Source organism: Biomphalaria glabrata, chromosome 7 (assembly GCF_947242115.1).
Source record: "Biomphalaria glabrata chromosome 7, xgBioGlab47.1, whole genome shotgun sequence".
Lineage (NCBI taxonomy): Eukaryota > Metazoa > Mollusca > Gastropoda > Planorbidae > Biomphalaria > Biomphalaria glabrata.
The window spans coordinates 20,223,685-20,246,069 of NC_074717.1; the positions used below are offsets into that span (position 1 = coordinate 20,223,685).

Consider the following 22,385-nt stretch of genomic DNA (forward strand, 5'->3'; position numbering starts at 1 on the left):
TAATTTGGAATTTAATCTGAGAATAGGTGTGGGAGAAATAATGTTGGCAAAAATGGCACCAGACAGAGAGAGCTGGTATAAGCTTTGGAAAAAGTAGCCGTTGCACCCAAACATTGCAAGTTGCAAAATATCATAAAATCGAAATTTCAAATATTTTTTTTTAGTTTTTGAGATCCAAACTTGATAAACTGACAGACAGGCAGACAGACCACACAAACCTTTGAGGGCCGCTAAAAAAAAAGCTTTAATTAGATCTAGTTACAAATAACCAATCTAAAGATGTATCCCATGATTTGTGTAGTGTTTGATTCGTAACACGCCACAGGGAAAGTGAGAGTAGGCTACACTCTGGTCACTGGCTGTACTATTCACGAATCAGAAACCCCAGATTACTCCCTTAGAGCACGTGAAAGGAAGCGAGCTGTGAGTTTGAAGGTCGCCTTCCCCCGTACAAGGACATCCCTAATGCCGTACACGGACCAGTTCTCTCTCCTTGTCCAGATCGCCCTTCATGCAGAACGAGACATTCATAAACGATGTGGTCTACTGTTTCTTCGTCCGTGTGTCGTAGATTTCTCGAAACCGTCCGAAGTAAACACTAATTGGACAGTGACCGACTCCGAACTGGGCTAGGACGGTGTCCCAGTCTCAGTTGACATTGCCTGATTGAATGTTCACCTCTGGTTAAGACGTTGAAAAGACTCGTGAAGTCCTGATGTAGAAAACAGGAAGTAGAATGAATAAAATTGACTTGCAGTTCAGTCAGTCAAGTCAGATAGTCAAGTGTTATCCTCTGTACGAGGCAGTTATGTATTATCAAGTATTATCAAGTAGTGACTTAGAGAGTCGAGTTGTAACTCTGAGTTAAGTAGGATCTTTTGGGCAGTTGAAGCCAGTGAACACTACGTATATTCCTATTAGTTTTTCTCTACACTGAGAGTTGGATATGTATTATTGAAGTATTATTGTTACCAGCTGTGATGCGGACGTTACTTGTGGTTTATTCTGTAACTAATCATCTTGGACATTCAATACCGCTGTTATGTGGATGTAATTATGTTTCACATCGGAAGTCTTGATGTAACTGCCAATAAGGTGCAGACCAGGGCCGCCGCGAGGGTTGTGGCCGCCCGCGTGCGAAATAAAAAATGCCGCCCCCCCCCCCCCTTTTTTTTTTTAGAAAAAAATCCATTATGACAGAGCTGGACACTATTTGTTCTTTGAATCCATCTTTTGTAGACCATTCCATTTTCCCCGTTCATGTTCGCCCAGTTGTAGCCCTGAAGTACAACTAGGAATCATGCAAACAATTTCGGATTTACTTGCATTCAGAAATAAGAATCTTGGTTCTTTGGGATCAACATTAAAAATTGATCTTGTTCTGATTACTGGCTTATGCTCCTGTATTTGCGACGATTATAATTGATGAGCTGTGGTGGGTATATTACAATGAACAATTTAAATGATCATGATCTATATACAATTTCTCGATAACTTTGACTGCTCAACAGTGTTACATGATCTGGACGTGGAATTGTTAACTTGTTTGTTAATGTAAGGTAAAGTAAAATCCGAAACAAAAGCTCTAAATACAAAAGCCATTGACAGTAGAACTTTTTCAACGTTCCGTACACACTTTCATAATAATTATTACGATTGTATTTTATATTTTTTCATGAGTTTAATACAAAGTAAATAATACAAAGTACAAGTCACTTATACAATGACTTGAATTAAAACATAGTCAGGCAGTGTTTCTCACATTCCCGGGTGGCGACTCCCTAGATAACATTTTCGTTCGAGCCCCATTTAGAAGCTGGAGCCCAGAGAAGCGATGTAGGCTTCCACAGTGAGGTCCGTGAGTTTTTTTAGTCCCAACTTTTAGGTTTGATTTTTCATTTCTATTAATTTAACACTTTGTAAAGATTCAAAGTGACGTCATGAAACTTTACTAAAACGATGTTGTTGTTGTTTTCGGAAATTGTGTCAGTGTCTACATCATTTTTAAGCGCTTTTAAAAGGTCTTACTGGTGGCTGGAGGTAGAATGTAAGATGCGACAGGTTTCCGCTCAAATCGGCAAGAGGTCTAAACATTCTTTTGCCGCCCCTCCCCCATCCGAATAACTAGTACAGCTGAACTGATGAAGGCGTTATATATTTTTTCATAAATAAACTTTAAATAACTTGAATAAACTTCTTTGTGAACAAAGACTTAATAGAACTGTTTTATTATTCACAGATTTAACTTGAGATATAGATCTAAAAGTAATGAAATAAACTGATATTTAAACAAAATCTAGCTTACAACCAAAATAAAGTCTTTACTCTTTCATGTCTTAAGATCGTCTCACATTTACACTAGGTACGTTAATTTCATCATCGTCACTCTTCTCTTCTCACCAAACACTCCTTAACACCTCTTTTTTCAGGACGTTGCGCCCTCCCCCCTCCATATCAGAGGAACTAGATACCCTCCCCCTTCAGTGAAAATGTTTTTAAAATTTACCTTTTAATTACCGGTAATAGATCTACTTACAGAGCGGGCTATTCGACTTAAAACAAATATGACAAACAACCAGAGAAATTTCAAGGCTAGAAATGAGTAGGCGCTTATGGAAAAAGCCGAACGCTGCTCTATTTTATTTGTTCTAGTTTCCAAAATAATCTCTCATGTACGAATATTATTTATATTTTCTAAGAATAATGGAGTAATTAGATTTTAAAATATTTAAGTTACTTTTTTTTCTATTTAATAATTATTTTTGTTAAAGTAACCTTGGAATAATGATTTGTGCACACATTACACAATAGGTAGCGGCGGCCCTGGGTGCAGTATTGTTATTATTGTCATTAAATAAATATTATATTTGTCTTCCAAAGAGAACTTGAGTCAATCTGTAATGTCTGTGTCTGTCACGTGTCAAGTGTGACTCCAGGAAGCACGAACCCAGCAGTTTTCGCAATCGCGACACATTGGTAGTGACCAGTCCAATGTGTAATAGTAATACAGCATTCTCCAACGTTACACACATTACAACATTACACGCATTACAACATTACACGCATTACAACATTACACGCATTACAACATTACACGCATTACAACATTACACGCAATACAACGTTACACGATTTAACCTAACGTTGACAGACGGCCTGGTCCTACACATCTGCCTATGGAGCTCGCGGCTTATATCGGAAGCGTCCCAAAGTGCTAACAAGCGCCTGTCGCTTAGGGATCGTACACGTTGGTCATTGTTGTCAGATTTGGATTTGATATTTTCCTGACAATCGGAAACATTTTCGAAACGTCGGCCATATCATGTCAGACCATCAGTATTGTTGCATGGTGAGACTTCCAAGGAAAGCCAAAACAAAGACAGATTGCGTGCAACAAATTTAAGGCTCTTGATTTAAAATGTACGAAGGCAAATCATCGAGATTATTAAGAAAAAAATGAGTTACATTTAGATCGAGATTTTTAAAACTGAAGATTGCAATTTTACTTTTGATCAGATTCCCCAAAACTTTATGCCAATGGTATTTATTTTTTACTGTAGATTGCATAATAATATGAAATAATAAAATCAGTTCTATATATTTCTATTATTTTCTATGTCAATGGCCTAATTAAACCTAAGGAAGAGGCGAAAGATAGTGCTTTTGTTAGATTTGAATTAGATATTTCTAATGTCTTAGGGTTTTTTTTATTCGGATAAATCTTAATTGTGAAGTACATTATAAAAACAAAACAAGGTTACAAAGACAGACTCAAAATCTGCCCCCGAAGTGGTCCACTCAGGCAGGTAAAAAGGCAGGTTGTAATATTTTAAGAAAGAACATCAGAATGAAATTCTATCAAAGACAAATGACAATGATGAATGGAGTTAGAAGGTTGATAGATCTTGTGTGGTGCCCCAGCGGCTGATTTTGAGTTCATGTTTCCACACAAACTGTCTTTGTAACCTTGTTTCTTTTTTTTAAATAGAAAACATTCTTTTGTGTATAAATGTAGTCATTAGTAGGACAGAACTGACGTAACATAGCAATACAAATGTAAAAATAAAATTGACAGAAAATCTAAAACCATTTACATAAATGTGTTAAAAATATGGTAAATTGTCATCTCCCCTATTAAAGAGCCTTCAGTGTTTGTTACTATTAATAGTGAATAGTTGTAAAAGTGGTGTATTTTTATGATAAAACTTCTTGCATACGTGATTGAAAATTTTTTTAATTTTTTTTCGCTTTCAGAAAAGAAAAAAGTAGTCGTTGCATCAGAACTTTGAATGGTGTAAAATATTATGATTTCGGATTTTCACTATTTTTGCTAGTTTACGAGATCTAAACGGGACGGACGGACGGACAGTCAGACATTCCACACAAAACTAATAGCCTCTTTTCCCCTTTCGGGGGCCGCTAAAAATTAATGAGTAACGTTTTGATTACCCAGAGGATCTAGAATAATCTAGAAGCAGACCTATATAAAACGAAATTATTCTCTTTGCTTAATGGTATTTCCCTTCTCTCCTTTCTCTAATCTGGTTTATTATTAGCTGACGTCCATTTCATCTCCTCCATAGTGAAGACTGCTTATACCTGAACGTCTGGTTGCCAAATACAACAGGCGTCAAGCCAATTTTGGTCTGGATCTACGGCGGTGGTTTCTTCAGTGGATCTTCTGCGTTGGATGTCTACGACGGAAGCGTACTGGCCAAGAAAAACAATGTCATTGTTGTCTCGTTCAATTACAGGTTGTAGCACTTGCCAAGTTGCCCTTTAGATCGAGTCGTTTTGCAAGCATCGCCCTTTGATTGTTGTTTTAGTATAACAAATATGATTTTATTGTTTAATTTACGAATAGAACAAACTCACCACTTCATAATGTGGGAAATGTCGATGAGCTATGAACTCTAAATGGTATAATTTGTATTAATCTTTGGGCCTATGACAAGCCTTATTATTATTATAGTCTTAACATAATTTTTAGTTAGGCTTACCTTAACCCTTTGTATAAAGACCATGCATATATAGTTGTATCCAGTCATGTAAGGAACATGGACTACTAGCTGTCATTCAGTCACCAACGTTTACTTTATGTCCTGTACTACTGACAGGGTTGGTGCGCTTGGCTTTCTCTATACCGGAGACGCTGAGTGTCCTGGAAATGTTGGTCTTCTGGATCAAGTCATGGCTTTACAGGTTAGTGAGTTCATTGTTTAGAGCAGTGATTCCCAAACTATGATTCGCGCCGTGCTTTCTGGCCTCTACTGGTTTATGATGCACGTTTTTACAAAGAATGTTATATGTCAACGTTCTTTGAAGTAGCTTTTACAATATTTATAATTTATATGAATGTATTCATTTCATATCAGGATTAACATTAACAGACTGACAGTGAACATTAAAAGGTGTCGTCTTTTACTATGATGATATCTAAATCCTAAACTAAACTAGATATCGTAATTATAGTACCGGTAAATAAATGTTTTTTAAATGGTTTATACGATCTTGCATAGAAAATGAAATGTTTCGAATATTTATAATATATCATTGCACAATGAACATGTTTTAAAGACGTTGAAGGCGAGAATGAAATCATATCGAGGCACACAACGTACTTGAAATACGTTTTTACAAAGTTTATATCAACTCTGTCTTTCTGTCTGTCTGGTAAAAAGGTTTGTACACTTTTTTTTTCCACATCCTATATCGGGACAAGCAGAAATTTTGCACAATTATTTCTTTTACCTGAAAACATAAGAATCTTTTTTTTTCTAAAAGTCAGATACGTTGGCTGGACTCAGGGGAGCCCAAAAATATCAAAGTTCAAAATCTCTTCACCAAGGTTCAGAAGCCAAGCGCTTTACCACTCAACAATAGACAGATAATCGACAGATAATAGTTCTTTTCGGCTTATATGGTCAACAATAGACAGATAGTAGTAATTACTTATAGTGCCGGTCTCTGGGAGATTAAAGCGCAAAGTAAAACATAGGTAATATTATTTAATTTTTATGCAGAAAAATCTTAGTACTTTTTAGTAAAAGTACCCCTTTCAGACCATGCGATCTATTTGTGAAGGTCATCTGTTTCTATGGCTAACAGTTAACGAGGGTAGCCGCGTCAAACCTGTGACGTGGCAACGAGCTTTTGGTCTAAACTGCCCACAAGTTGCGATGTCGCAGGTCAGTGTTGAGGCCTACACTACCGATTGCTCTCGGCCTACCACTCAGCCAGCCTCTAGATAAATGACACTTTAACAAATCATTTGGTGGATTTATAGACAAATGCAAAAAAGTAGACATCGGTCAGCGACATTGGATTAAGAGTTATAAAGCACAAACACTATAATTGTATGTCATTATTTTTATTTATTTCACAGTGGATCAAAGAGAACGTCTTGAACATGGGTGGAGATCCCAACACTATAACGTTGTTTGGAGAGAGCGCAGGGGCAGTCAGCGTTGGCTTTCATCTGATGTCCAATCTATCCCGGAATCTGTTTAATAATGCTATTATGATGAGTGGCTCTCCGATAGTAGACTGGGGAATCAAGGTGATGCTATAATCAACTCTTAGAAGCGCGCTTGATTTCATTCTTGGACTTCTCGGGTTATTTCTGGAACCATTTTTTTTAACTATTTTCCTCTCTCCCTTCGCCTCTCTCCCTTCGTCTCTCTCTCCCTCCCTCTCTCTCTCCTTCCCTCCCTCTCACCCTCCCTCTCTCTCTATTTCTCTTTTTCTCTCTCCCTCCCTCTCTCTCCCTCCCCCTCTCTCTCTTTCTCTCCATCCCTCTCCCTTCCTCTCTCTCTCTCTTTCTCTTTTTCTCTCTCCCCCCTCTCTCTCTCGTTCTCTTTTTCTCTCTCCCTCCCTCTCTCTCTCCCTTTCTCTTTTTCTCTCTCACTCTTTCTCTTTTTCTCTCTCCCTCCCTCAATCTCTTTCTCTTTTCTCTCTCCATCCCTCTCTCTCTTTTTCTTTTTCTCTCTCCCTCCCGCTCTCTCTTTTTCTTTTTCTCTCTCCCTCTCTCTCTCCCTCCCTCCCGCTCTCTCTTTTTCTTTTTCTCTCTCCCTCTCTCTCTCCCTCCCTCTCCCTTCCTCTCTCTCTCTCTTTCTCTTTTTCTCTCTCCCTCCCCCTCTCTCCACCTTCTCTCTCCCTTTCTCTCTCTCCCTGTTTTTTTCTCTCTCTCCCTCTCTCCCTCCATCTCTCATCTGTCTCTTGATTTCATTCTTTGACCTCTAATTATTTCTTGAACCATTTTTTAAAACTATTTTTCTCTCTCCCTCTCCCTCTGTCCCTTCGCAGCTCTCCCTCACTCTCTCTCTCCCTCCCTCTCTTTCTCTTTTTTTTCTCTCCCTCCCTCTCCCCCTTCGTCTCTCTCCCCCCTCTTTATCCCTCCCTCTCTCTCTCTTTTCCTCTCTCCCTCCCTCCCTCTCTCTCCATCTCTCCCTTCGTCTCTCTCCCTCTCTTCCTTCCTCCCTCTCTCTCTCCCTCACTCGCTCCATCTCTTTTTCTCTCTACCTCTCTTTATCTCTCTCCTATCTATCTCTCCCTTTCTCTCTCTAACTGTTTTTCTCCTCCTCCCTCTCGCTCTCCCTCTCCCTGTTTCTCTTCTTCTCACTCTTCTTCTCACTCACGCAAAAGCGTTTTCTTGCATTTCTCACTGTAGAAACGCATTCTCCTGACATCTACAGCTTATTATTCATCAGTGAGGTTCGGGGCGAAGTCTCGACGCTAAAAGCGTTTTCTGGCATTCTTCACTGCAGTAACGCATTCTCGTGCCCTACAGCTCATGTCTCTCTCCCTCTCTCCTTCCTTCTCTCTCTCCCTCTCTCTCCCTCATTCCCTCTCTCTCTCCCTCTCCTATCTCTTTTCCCCCCTCTCTCTGTCTTTCTCCTTTTCTCTCTCTCTATTTCTCCCTTTTCTCTTTCACTTTATTTTTCTTGTCTTTGTCTCTTGTTTTCTTATTTCTTTCTCCTTTACTTTTGTTTTTCTTTCGCCTCTTTTGTTTTTTAACTTTTATTTGTTTCTACCTAATATCTAGGTTGTTGTATCGTATATTAATTTTTTTATTTTTACATCTAAATATTTATCTACTTGTCTGTGTATGTGTGTGTGTGTGTGTTCCTTAAATCTCGTTGGTTGTTACATCTATCTAGTTTTCTTTCTTCTTTCTTTGTTGTTCCCTAGACCTTTATTTTTGTTTCCTGACCTATACCAAGGTTTAGTCACATACCTATATCTTCGTTTATGTTTCCTATACCAAGGCTTAGTCACATACCTATATCTTAGTATTTGTTTCCTATACCAAGGTTTAGTCACATACCTATATCGTGGTATTTGTTTCCTATACCAAGGTTTAGTCACATACCTATATCGTGGTATTTGTTTCCTATACCAAGGTTTAGTCACATACCTATATCTTGGTATTTGTTTCCTATACCAAGGTTTAGTCACATACCTATATCGTGGTATTTGTTTCCTATACCAAGGTTTAGTCACATACCTATATCTTGGTATTTGTTTCCTATACCAAGGTTTAGTCACATACCTATATAGTGGTATTTGTTTCCTATACCAAGGTTTAGTCACATATCAATATCTTGGTATTTATTTCCTATACCAAGGTTTAGTCACATACCTATATCGTGGTATTTGTTTCCTATACCAAGGTTTAGTCACATACCTATATCGTGGTATTTGTTTCCTATACCAAGGTTTAGTCACATATCTATTTCTTGGTTTTTATTTCCTATACCAAGGTTTAGTCACATACCTATATCGTGGTATTTGTTTCCTATAGCAAGGCTTAGTCACATACACTGGCGGATCCAGAACTTTGGAGTGGGGGGGGGTGATTTTTTTCCAAACCCTAACCCTAACGACCAGTAAACCCTAACCCTATGCATAAACGTGCGTACAGCATATATATATATATATATTCGATATATGAGAATAAAATAAGACTGTTTCTCAATCTTCGGCGAAAAAAACAAAAAAAAAAAAGTCTTTCTCTTGCAAGCTTGGGGGTCTGGGAGAGCGCTGTAAGCTTCTTCAGTGGGGTTCGGGGCGCAGCCCTGACGCCCAAAAGCGTTTTCTTGCATTTTTCTCTGCAGAAACGCATTCTTCTGACATCTACATCTCATTATTTATCAGTGGGGTTCGGGGCGAAGCCCCGACGCCAAAAGCGTTTTCTTGCATTTCTCACTGTAGAAACGCATTCTCCTGACATCTACAGCTTATTATTCATCAGTGAGGTTCGGGGCGAAGTCTCGACGCTAAAAGCGTTTTCTGGCATTCTTCACTGCAGTAACGCATTCTCGTGCCCTACAGCTCATTATTCATTCTATTAAAAAGTGCCTTTTGAATAATGAGAAAAATATTCTAATATGAATTTATAGTCCCTTAATACATTGCAAATAAAACCGATTTGTTCTTTGAAAAGATTGGATACCCCACATATTTAGATTCAGGTTATGAGGATCGCCGCCGAAAAAAAAAATATTCGATTAATAATATTCAATAAAATTCTAGCATACATTGTGAGTTATAGTCTTAAATTTATTTAACTAGAAAAATATGAGATAGAGTAAAAGTTGGAAAAGATTATCTGGCTTTTGAACTCATCTCAACCGTGACTGTTATATTGAAAAATTTCGTTTGAATTATAACTTTGCCAAAGCAAAGATTTTCTTAAAATAGTTATGATAAATTAATGTCAAATTACACACACTCAGTCTGGAAAGGGCAAGGGCGGTAAAATGAAAACTATTAATTCTCGCTCCTTTTTATAATTTCTGCTATTGATTGCATTTTGCATTAAAGAATAGGGGTTGGGCGACTCGATATAAGAATTTACTTTATAGCATATATAAATTATATTAGTGACAGATTTTTTTAAATTTTGTAATTTCTTACTATAATACAAAAAGAAAAAGTATTGATTTGTCCGATGGGGGGAAAGGGATTGCATGTATCGCACTTCCACCTGTTTATATTATATAGAAATTCGACTAATTTTGTTCACATACTTTGATTTCTCCATAAAAGTACGACCGCCCCCCCCACTCAAAGGGTTTAGATGGGAAGGGCGGTGGAGGTATTCGCTCTTCCCCTTCCAATCGGCCAACAGGTGAACGAAATTATATAAAGACCGGTTAAAATACCAATAACAAGTTTTAATCATATAGATAATAATAATAATAATTGATTCTGTTAGCGAGCTGTGATTTCTACAAATAAATAGGACCGCCCCACCCCCACTCGAAAGTTTATGGTGGGGGGGGGGGGCGGATTGATGCCATCGCCCCCTCCCGACCCTACCAAATCGGCCAAAATACTAGAATACTAATCTAAAAATAGGTTGAAATATAAATAATTAGTATATATTATTAACATAAGTAATAAATTCGCATACAAATTGTGTGAATTCTATACTATAATTCGTCCCCCCCGGGGGTTCGGCCGAGTGGGGGGGGGCGTTCGCCCCTACCGCCCCCCCCCCCCTGGATCCGCCAGTGGTCACATACCTATATCTTTTTTGAAAACTATAACATGAAATTAATATAGCATTGTGTGAAAACACGAATAAATGTCAAAGGAAATTTCTGCTCTGTTATCTCTTGATTACTGACAGGAAAGTACAAATTTAAAGAATAGTTTTATAAAATAATTTGTTCGAGAGAAAAAAAAAAGACCTATTCCGTCAATTTTGGAAGAATTACTCCAATGTCCACTTAGCTTCCAAAAAATTACGAGAAAAATGAGAAATGTATTTTGACTTTATTGTTTATTTGTGTGTCCTGGTCAGACTAGGGAAGACGCATTGAACAGAACGCAGTCTCTTGCCTCTGACCTCGGCTGTTCGTCCAAGAACCTGACAACTTTAGTCAACTGCCTTCGAGATATTACGTCCGAACGGCTGACTCAAGGAATTTTAAAACTATTCAGAACCTACTTTGACCCACCTTTAGCTGCGGTTGTGGACGGATATTTTCTTTTGCAACATCCAAAAGATCTTTTACGCGATGGCCAGGTATAGTATAGATGTTTAACTTTTTATCCACAATGTGTTCTACATGGTTGTCCTTGGCTGTCTAGATTTAATCAGCTTCCAGGGTGACTAGCGTTGCAGGGGTATATAAGTAAATAGACAGACTAGTAATAAAATCATGTGTCAGATATAATTAGTTAAGAATTGTGTTTGACCAATAAACAAGTAACAAAAAAAAAACATTTAAAGAAGATCAATTCTCCTTTATAACTAACACGTACTCCATCGCTTGCATAATTTATGACGTGTAATTCTTCAAGATTGCAAGAAGTCTTACCTGTGAGCTCTACATAATCGAGTTCTTCTGTAGTCCAGCTAATGATTTCTCCATAAGACGATGCCCACAATGTTCATGTAGACTCACGTCTAGTCATTTATCCAGCTTTTTACTGAATACAAAGAAACATTTGAGTCGAGTTCGAGAATTTCAACTAAGCAGTGCTAAATACTTAAATTTAACCAAGATTATTATATTTGGAAAAACTACAACGGTCAAACCAGAGTTTTCGATTTGGTAGTTTTTTTCCCAAGCTATAAATAAACTTAAATTTCTATTTTTTAAAAGATTGTTATAACCACACTTCCTGTCCAATGTCCAGGTTCTGCCCATTTGAACCCAGGAAGAATTTGCAAGCTAATAGGAGGATTTGTAAAAAAAAAATATATTAATAAGTATGCATACACTGCAATACTTCATTTATAAACGTACAAGTGAACTACAAGAAGATGTTACAAGTATGATATCTCCTATAGGCCATAAAGCATAAAGTCTCCCAATTGCAGTGGAGCATAAAATTCGAAAATTTAACTTATTAGTTAACTCGAAGCTAGAACAACAGACATTTTTACTATTAAAATCGCAGCGGTTAACTTTTCTAAAAACGATTTTTTTATTCACAATTTCAACCCAATATGTTTTTTGAAGCCGACATTTAAATGTCTAGTTTTATAATGAATAGCGTGATCTACAAGTAGGCCTCTATTCTAAATCGAAAATTTAAAATCCTAAAAATTGTAAAATTGACACATTGCATATAAGAGCTTATGATTATTTTTTTAGGGGAAGGGGGGTTTATGGAGATTATTCTAAATAAGGTGCGTCTCTAAATCTAGATCTATGACTGACTAAATTTTAAAAGAAATATGTAAATAGTTGTGAATAGTGATGTTTCTTCTTCAAACTGTTCTGCGAGAAGAGAATAACTTCGATTAAATATTTTTTCCGTATTTCTATAAATTACGTGTAAAAATAATATGTGTAGTGCGAGGATGCAAAGAGTGATTCAAAGATGGGTTGGCTACTCTTTGTTTCAAACACTGCTTTACTGGCCTTTCATTTCAGGAATGAAAAAAAAAGTGGGGCGGCCAAAAAGTTCGTGGTAGTGAATGAGTGCTTTCTATTGGAGGATGCCAAAAATTATGCGATGTTATTGTAATGCTGGCTGTTCCGCTGAATATCTTAGTGCCAAAAATGTGTTAGTTGAGAGACTCAAAAAAAAAAAATAATTGACTGCTGCTGTGGGGAATTAAAGTAAACATACATATAGGTAACCCTCCCGGACCAAGTAAAAAACAATGGTTGTTTGGGCCATGGGGCCTTCATCAGCTATAAACAAACAAACAAAAAAGACAAACAATTAACACAAATAGACTCATAGTTAATTTATATGTTTAATATTGTTGTTTATAGAGGCAGAAAAGAAATGAGCTGCGCTTGGGAAATTGGAAGGTTCGATGAGGTCTGACAAAGATAAATGGGAAAAGGGTGTCCTCATCTCATTTTAAATAGAAGTGTGTTGGTTGTTGATCCCCTAAGGATGGAGGGTGCCTGACATGTTAATAAGTTTATTTATCTGCAAAAGAATGTTTTTAAGTTTTTTTATTTTTATTTTTAATCAGCTAATGGGCTGTTTTGCCATTTGCACTGCATTGCATCACTGCGATACAACAATGTAATCTTAATCTTGTCAGAACCTCAACGCCCCTTCCTATTCCCCACGCATTTATATAAAAATGTTTCTACACCAGTGCAGCTCATTTCAACCGTAGCGCAGCACAGGTATACGCTCGCAGTTTTAGTTATTGTTATGGCCCCCGGTGCACGGTACTTTATGGGCGTCACCCCCCCCCCTTTTTGTGTTTTGCTCCAGAAACAGCGCAGTAATACACTAAATAGAATGTAGTCAATAATAAGAATGTAATACAAATAGCAATAGAATGTACTTAAATAATATGTGGCTTCCCAAATATGGAATGGTACTTTTACTTTTATATTAGAGGTGGGGGGAGACTTGATATAAGAATGTAATACATCCCTGGTGTTAGTTTTATATCCTATGTATTTCTTTGCATAAATTATGTAATTTCTCCACTAAAATACGCTCGCCCCCCCCCCCAAAAAAAAATTATATCTGTCGAGGGAGGGGTGGGGGCGATCGTATCTGCCTCCCCCTTCCTCCCCCGTATCGGCCAGTGCAGCCAGAAACTAGTGGCACTAACAATTAATGCCTTTTTTTGGTTTCAGGTCAAGAAAACGAAACTTATTATGGGCGTTGTTAAAAACGAAGGAAGCTATTGGTTGACCTATGGCCTCCCGGATATATTTAACGTTTCCAGTATCTACATAGGTCCTACAAATTACCTGTCCACTGTGAGTCAAGTCTTGGCGCCTTTTGGAGAAAACTATACAAAGACCATAGTCCGAGATATTGTTGCAAATGAATATTATGATACTCTCCCGCCTTGGGAGAAGCCAACAAGCTATCTCGAGTCGTTAGAGAATCTGAGGTAAGGTGTCTTCTGTTCTTAAAGAAATAGAACTAGTTTGGTGTTTATGCTTGAAGACAAAAGTTTTATTAACTAGATATTCATATTTTGTTACTTGAAAGTGTTCTTTTGTACGTGGCATTTTAAAAACATAATTCCGAAACATAACAAGATTACAAAAAGAGTTTGTGTGATAACAAACTCAGAGGCGGCCCGCGTCGGATCCCTGTCAGATCCGCCTATTCGCAAGGAATATTCAAGACGGGATTTTATTTTGATTGTCAAAAGTAATAATTTTTCAAAGATTCCTTTGCCGTTGTAATTTTTTTTTTCTGTTTTACATGTTTTTGATGTTGCTTCAAAGTTAAAGATAATTAACTTCCTTGTCCAAACCTCCCGCTGGACGACGGCAAATGGCAGCGAGAAGGGTATGGACCGTGAAGGTCGAGTTAATCAGTTCAGCACACTAACCGCTCGACTAGGCATTGCTGTTAACTTAAGAACAAACTGATTACAAAATAATAGCCTATTATTGATAAAGAGATATATATCCCCATATTGATGAAACTATCAAAAAAACAAACAAAGCATTAGTCCAATAATAGAATATGCATCCTATGTTTGGGACCCCTCAACTCAAGAAAATATTAAGAAACTGGAACAGACACAAAATAGAGCAGTGAGATTCATAACAAACGAACATTCACATTTGACTAGAGCAGCAACTTTAGTAAAATCACTAAATTTAGAAAACTTTCGGGATAGAAGACTCAAAAGTAAAGTAGCAATGATACAAAAAACGCTGATTTTCAAAAAATCTTCAAATCCAAAAACAAAATTTAATAAAATACTCAGAAAGACACAAAGATAAAGGCATATTCCTCGTTCCATATACTAGGACAAATTTGTACAAATGCTCCTTCTCTCTAGTGCTATTAAAGCATGAAATGGGTTGCCTGAGCTAGCCAGGAAAACCAGTGACTTGGCAGAATTTAGGTCATTGGTTAATATGCATGACTGAATGTATGACGCGTAGGACGTAATCATCTTCTTTTTTGAAGTAACGTCTGTATTATATAAGATAAGATATTACACATTACGGCATGACATCCACCGGATATGTACAATATGTCAGACGAGCGATTTTAGATAATCTTTCCGCATTGATTTGTAATTGAAAAAAAACAAAAGAAAAGAACACATATCGTACTTATGTACTTCGATGTCTCAGCACAGTTACCAACAGAGCTATTGGCATTTTCATTTAAATGGAACTAGATTGAGGATGTAAATCTACCTAAACTAAACTTCTGATTTAGCACTCTTAAGATCTATATCTACTAGATCTAGATCTAAAATATAAATTTGGAATCATTTAGATGTAATTTAGATTAGATTTATGCACACAAAAAAAAGCCTAGATAATCTATCAATAGGCTGAATGCAACATTAAACTTTAAAATAGTATAGGCCCTTCTAAACTAGACCTAGAAATTCTAGATCTAGAATCTACAATGATTTTAATTAGAATATAAATGTAGATCTAGTTTTAAAAATCTAGATATACTGTAAAAAAATCTAGATCTAAAGTAAAAAATCTAGATCTAGTTTTAAAAATCTAGATTAGATCTAAATCTAGCTATTATGTCTTTTTTAAATACGAGTCTGATAACGTGGGTTAATAAACATTACTATACCGAGTTGTTTTAGCGTTTCATTTGAAGAATTCATTTCATATAACATCAAAGAAAATAAATCTACTACGTCACAAGGCCTAGTTAGACTAAAAATGTCTTCATCAATACGAGCAAGTTATCGAGGGTTCAGAGACATTGGTGCACCGAGTTGTTGTTGTTTTTTTTAGCTTTAGCATTACATTTAAAGAATTCTTCATATGACGTCAAAGGAAAAAAAATTCTATTACGTCAAAATAGGCTAGTACCAAAAAAATTCTTTATTAACACGAGAGATTTAACGAGGGTTCATAGACATTGGTGCACAGAGTTCTAATAGAATTCATTTAAAGAGGATTAAAGCCGCATTTTTTGTGCGTTTTGTCTGTCAGTCTGTCATGTTAATATAAAAAAAACACTAAAAGTTATTGATTAACCTTAATTTTCCTTCCGAAACATCGCAATAGTTTTAGGTAAGTATGTATAATAAATTGTTCCAGATGTTTGTATATATAGTGAGAGAATAAGAGGATTCCAGATAAATCTAATACCGTTTATTAAAATTTTGGATTCTCGTATGAAAATTAGATTACCATAGCCTTGTGGAGAGATTTTCGTGCCATACTTTGGTGTTAGGAAGTTGTTTTCGTTTTCCTTAAAAATTGGAACATAATATTAACGATAATAAGATTTTGTGACGTTTTAGCTAGAAAATTAAATGTAGTGTAAGAAAGAAGTGAGATTTTACATAAATATTTTTAGTAAAAAATCCGGTACAACCTATTTTCGTAAATGAGAAGATTATTTGTTTTATTTATTAGAAGAGGGATTTCAAACAGGGTTTTTTTTGGCATTAGTAAATTTTTCATATAAAATTCGGAAATTTTTGGCGACGATTTGTAAGAAAATTAAAGTAATGTAGGTCGATTTCTTTTTCAAAACAAAATCCGGAACAATTTTACCGGTTTAAAAACTTTTGTTATATTTCAGCAAGAAAATTAGATGTAAAATAAGTTTAAAATGTTACTTTCAAGAATCGTTTCTAGTAAATTACTTTATTTTAAAATCCTGAACAGCCTATTGTCGATATTTTTAAAAAAATAAAGTCATTGATATACATTTCTTTTAAGATAAAAATACGGAACAATTTGATATCGATAATTAAACTATAGGGACATATTGTCTAAGAATATGAGTGTAATTTTAGTCAATTATGCGTTCTCAAATAATCATATTTGACATAATTTATTTTTTATAAAACAATATCCGGAACAACTTTATAGTTAATGAAATATAAGTCAGTATAGAGATTTTCATTTAGCCTTTATATGCTATTTACTTTTAAAAAACCGGAACAACATATTATTGATCATGTGTTTTTGCAACGGTTAAGCATGGAAATTAAAAGTAATTCAAGTTAGAAAAGCAAACAAACATTCGTTGGTATTGATTTGTTTTTCAAAAAAACATCCGGAACAATATATTATAGATATTTAAAACTATTGAAATGTTTCGTAAAGAACATTAAAGGTTAAATCAGATTTTCAATAACTTTTAGAGTTGTTGTTTTTTATCTAAACGTGATGGACGGACTGACCGACAGACAAAAAGCACAAAAATAAGCGTCTTTTATTCTGATGGGGCACTAAACAAAAAATAAATAAAATCTGATTATTTTAAAAATTTTGAGGGAACTGATTAGTACCATGTCTTCCGCTGCTTGTCACGCTACTGCACGAAAGTCGCTGCATAAAAAGTCCATTTTAAAAAATGTGCGTAATATTTACATACAATGTGCTTTCTTAGTTTTTATAAACAAACATAAATGTTTTCTTTTAATTTTAGCAGCTAGTTGACCAGAAAAAAACATCTATAACTAATATTTATGAACATTGTGAACATTTCTTGTACATTTTATAAATATATCTGATTTATTGATACTGAAAATACACACAAAAAATATATTTTTTTTAATATATTGTAACACTATCTCCCAATATTTATGCATTGTTTTAGAATTTTTGTATTTTTATGAAAAAAAAATCGCTTGCATAATTATACGCTTGCATAATTAAACGGTTTGCTTTTAGAAAACCAAAAGTAGTCATTGTACCTAGACTTCAAGCCGCATCGCATGGTGAAATAATATTTTTAATTTCTCTTCTAGTTTTCGAGATCCGAGTGTGACAGACGGACAGACGGACATTTTGCAAAAGCCTAATAGCTGCTTTTCCCCTTACGGGGGCCGCTAAAAATCATTTATTGGACAAAAATTGATGACGAACAGTTTATTAAGAAAAGAACATGATGGCACAGAAACTGATGACGCGATTGTTTGAGGAAGTGACGCGAAAGTCTATATTTATATATGTTATATGAACTTGGTGCTGAACGTGTTAACAAGAGAACACCACAGCCCACTGTATTTCTGTACAAAATATGTTCATATTTATAACCTATTGGATTCTTCTGTGAAACAGTCTTAAATATCAACAATCTGGCCTCACTTGAATTGGCATTTTACCATGAACTGAAATAAATCAGCCAGACCACATTTAGATACTGTAATAACTTAAGTGAGGCAACTCAACGAGGACATAGACGTTTATTTACATAGAGACATGACAAACACAAAGGGGCATCTGCCTTGAGTACAGCATCTCCATATTGGCTCTCTCCTTGGGCGGAAATCGTTAGTCTCTGAATGTCAACATCCTGTTCTAGTCTGGTTACTAGAAGTGCGCATCTCTGCACTAGCCTGGACGGTGGTGCGCATGGCAAAGTCATAACAATACGTTTTTTTGACCTTATTTGTGAGTGAAAAAAACTTTAATTTCAAATATTCAGATATCTTGGTTGAATATCACCCACCCTTTCTCGTTTGAAGTTAAAATTTAAAATATCATTTAATGTACTTAACAAGACATGAATCAATTCAAAAATTATCTATTAGTCAGTAACTATTGGTAATAAATCATTTTGTTTGATATCTAAATTGGAAAATAACTTTCTACGTTCTTGAGTTATATATAGCTGTACAGTACCGGGCTTTTCGATATTATGTTTATTAAAAAATATATATATAGCTGGTCATTAGTTTAAAAAAGAATTGCTCCTCAGACTTAATAATATCTGTGAGTTGCTCACAATTAAGTTAATAATATAAGACAAAACAAAAAATATTTCTTTTAAGTTGTAATCTCTTATCTTAAAGGCAATTCATAACCAGCATGAACTCGTCGGGCACACACACACACACACATAAATCTTCAAATGAGGTCTATTTCTGCCAAAATCATTTCAGTTGGCTAACCATCTTTATTATAGATTTTTTTTTTTCAATGATGAAATGTCTTCTTTAATTTTCTGAACACTTTAACAATTACATACATTAAACGAAAAAAAATAATTAAGATTACAAAAGGAGTAGGCCTATGTATTTCACCCCAAAAAAAATAAGATTACAAAAGGAGTATGTATTACACCCAAACTCATAGGTGGCTCAAGTTGGTTAGTCATAATTACAAATTACGTTACACACAATTTCAAACCCATAGGCTTATTTCATTCCCAAGTGACTTCGCATTAACTTATTTAAGAACAACGTAGCACTAGTTTTTATACGAGAAAAGATGCCTGAGTAATTGTAAACATTTTTAGAATTTAAAAGTGTATAAAAAAAAAACTTCAATCATTTTTAAACCAGACGATATTAATAATTCGACTATTTTCACACTCTCTTCTCTCTCTTTCTCTCTCTTTCTCTCTCTCTCTCTCTCTCACACACCTTATCATTTTTTCTTTCTCTCCACGACATTTAATGTCTGCATTTAATTTGTTTTGCTTTTTGATTCTCTATTACAGCAGCGACACTTTATTCAAATGTTCTGTCGTGACGTTTGCTCAGCTGTACACATTGTACGTTGGAGGCGAGGTGTACATGTACTCATACGAACATCGAGAGAGTATTCTTGATTGGCCGGAGTGGTTTGGGGTACCGCACGGCTACGAGCTGGGATTCTTCTTTGGCGTCCCCTTCAAGAACAGCTCAATTTATCGGGCGTCCGAGCTGAGTCTCAGTGAAGAGGTGATGAAACGAGTTGCCAACTTCGCCAGAACGAGGTAGCTAGAATTATAGCTTTTGGGTTTAGGGAGGAAAGTAGGACAATGAAGGCAAATGCATCCCAGTAAACAGTCACTAATTTCACTCATGACGATCTGTCGGCATTCTTGAGGTATCAACCCTAAAAGCGGTCACCCATCTAGTACATGAGAATAGCAACCCAACCTTTGATATTTTTCTTAGCTCAAATAGACTAAACATCTGGACGCCCCTCGTATTTCGCCTGAACCTTAGGCCTATATCAAATCATTTGAGACTTGACAGAATCCATTGTAGGCTTTGTTTAAAGGCTGAGGTGTTGATCTTATTTCCAGACGCCCAGCCATTGAACAAACTTCTCTGGTCAATGTTCCTCTTCAGCAATTCGTTAATGGTCCTATGTTTTAAAGATACGATAATTATTTCAATACTTTAGATTATTCCTTATGCATGGTACTTAGTTATTTTTTTTAACTTGACTTCTTCTTTGTGCAACTCTTTTTTTAATTTCTTTTCAATTGATCTTGAAAGTAACCCCAACTACCCTGAGGTCAAAGTGGTGTGGCCCCAATACAGTTTCCCAAACGTTTCGTACCTAGAGATTACAGAGAACTCCACAAGTGTCAAAGTGGGACTGAGGCAGAGGTCATGTGACTTTTGGACTAAACAAGTACCAATACTGACTCCATTAGGTAGGCTGGTTTAACCAATGTAACAAACAGCAGTTAATATTTATCAACAAAACTTCTAGCTAGACATAAACTTTAAGTTTGTTGATAAACATACTATCGATGGATATAACATAAACTAATAGGCCTACTATCGATGGATATAACATAAACTACTAGGCCTACTATCGATGGATATAACATAAACTAATAGGCCTACTGTCGATGGATATAACATAAACTACTAGGCCTACTATCGATTGATATAACATAAACTAATAGGCCTACTATCGATGGATATAACATAAACTAATAGGCCTACTATCGATGGATATAACATAAACTAATAGGCCTACTATCGATGCATATAACATAAACTAATAGGCCAACTATCGATGGATATAACATAAACTAATAGGCCAACTATCGATGGATATAACATAAACTATTAGGCCTACTATCGATGGATATAACAAACTAATAGGCCTACTATCGTTGGATATAACATAAACTAATAGGCCTACTATCGATGGATATAACATAAACTAATAGGCCTACTATCGATGGATATAACATAAACTAATAGGCCTACTATCGATGGATATAACATAAACTAGTAGGCCTACTATCGATGGATATAACATAAACTAATAGGCCTACTATCGATGGATATAACATAAACTAATAGGCCTACTATCGATGGATATAACATAAACTAATAGGCCTACTATCGATGGATATAACATAAACTAATAGGCCAACTCTGTTGGCTCGAATAGAAGAAAAAACGAAAGAAGTTAGTAAAAGTGAAGGAGAGTCATTTTGGTAACCTGAATAATGAAATCCTAAGGTCGCTTGCTTACTACACGGTTTGATCATTCGGAGAAGAATAAAACATAGGGCTGAATGTCAAGAGAAAGTGAACTGATGTCGAGAGAAAGTGAACTGATGTCGAGAGAAAGTGAACAGATGTCGAGAGAATGTGAACATATGTCGAGAGAAAGTCAATTGATGTCGAGAGAAAGTAAACAGATGTCGAGAGAAAGTAAACAGATGTCGAGAGAAAGTGAACAGATACCGAGAGAAAATGAGCAGTTGTCGAGAGAAAGTGAGCAGATGTCGAGAGAAAGTGAACAGATGTCGAGAGAAAGTGAGCAGATGTCGAGAGAAAGTGAACAGATGTCGAGAGAAAGTGAGCAGATGTCGAGAGAAAGTGAGCAGATGTCGAGAATAAGTAAATTGATGTCGAGAGAAAGTAAATTGATGTCGAGAGAAAGTAAATTGATGTCGAGAGAAAGTAAATTGATGTCGAGAAAAAGTAAATTGATGTCGAGAGAAATTGAACAGATGTCGAGAGAACGTGAACAGATGTCGAGAGAAAGTGAACAGATGTCGAGAGAAAGTAAACAGATGTCGAGAGAAAGTGAACAGATGTCGAGAGAAAGTGAACTGATGTCGAGAGAAAGTAAACAGATGTCGAGAGAAAGTGAACAGATGTCGAGAGAAAGTGAACAGATGTCGAGAGAAAGTGAACAGATGTCGAGAGAAAATGAACAGATGTCGAGAGAAAGTGAACAGATGTCGAGAGAAAGGGAACAGATGTCGAGAGAAAGTGAACTGATGTCGAGAGAAAGTGAACTGATGTCGAGAGAAAGTGAAAAGATGTCGAGAGAAAGTGAACTGCTGATGTCGAGAGAAAGTGAACTGATGTCGAGAGAAAGTGAACTGATGTCGAGTGAAAGTGAACTGATGTCGAGAGAAAGTGAACTGATGTCGAGAGAAAGTGAACTGATGTCGAGAGAAAGTAAACTGATGTCGAGAGAAAGTAAACTGATGTCGAGAGAAAGTAAACTGATGTCGAGAGAAAGTAAACTGATGTCGAGAGAAAGTAAACAGATGTCGAGAGAAAGTGAACAGATGTCGAGAGAAAGTGAACAGATGTCGAGAGAAAGTGAACAGATGTCGAGAGAAAGTGAACAGATGTCGAGAGAAAGTGAACAGATGTCGAGAGAAAGTGAACAGATGTCGAGAGAAAGTGAACAGATCTCTAGAGAAAATGAACTGCTGATGTCGAGAGAAAGTGAACTGCTGATGTCGAGAGAAAGTGAACTGCTGATGTCGAG

General features: G+C 36.1%; 1 protein-coding gene across 4 annotated transcripts in view; it reads left to right on the plus strand.

The window, feature by feature from the left end:
- Nucleotides 1–22,385, plus strand: part of LOC106070797 (cholinesterase 1-like) — a 55,679-nt gene that overhangs the window by 31,347 nt on the left and 1,947 nt on the right. For all 4 annotated transcript variants that reach the window (XM_056036385.1, XM_056036386.1, XM_056036383.1 and 1 more), the window contains 7 exons: nt 4,584–4,754; nt 5,118–5,202; nt 6,386–6,559; nt 10,811–11,035; nt 13,578–13,840; nt 19,357–19,614; nt 20,126–20,286. In XM_056036385.1, coding sequence (XP_055892360.1) covers nt 4,584–4,754; nt 5,118–5,202; nt 6,386–6,559; nt 10,811–11,035; nt 13,578–13,840; nt 19,357–19,614; nt 20,126–20,286 — 1,337 coding nt within the window. The remainder of the gene's footprint in view (nt 1–4,583; nt 4,755–5,117; nt 5,203–6,385; nt 6,560–10,810; nt 11,036–13,577; nt 13,841–19,356; nt 19,615–20,125; nt 20,287–22,385) is intronic.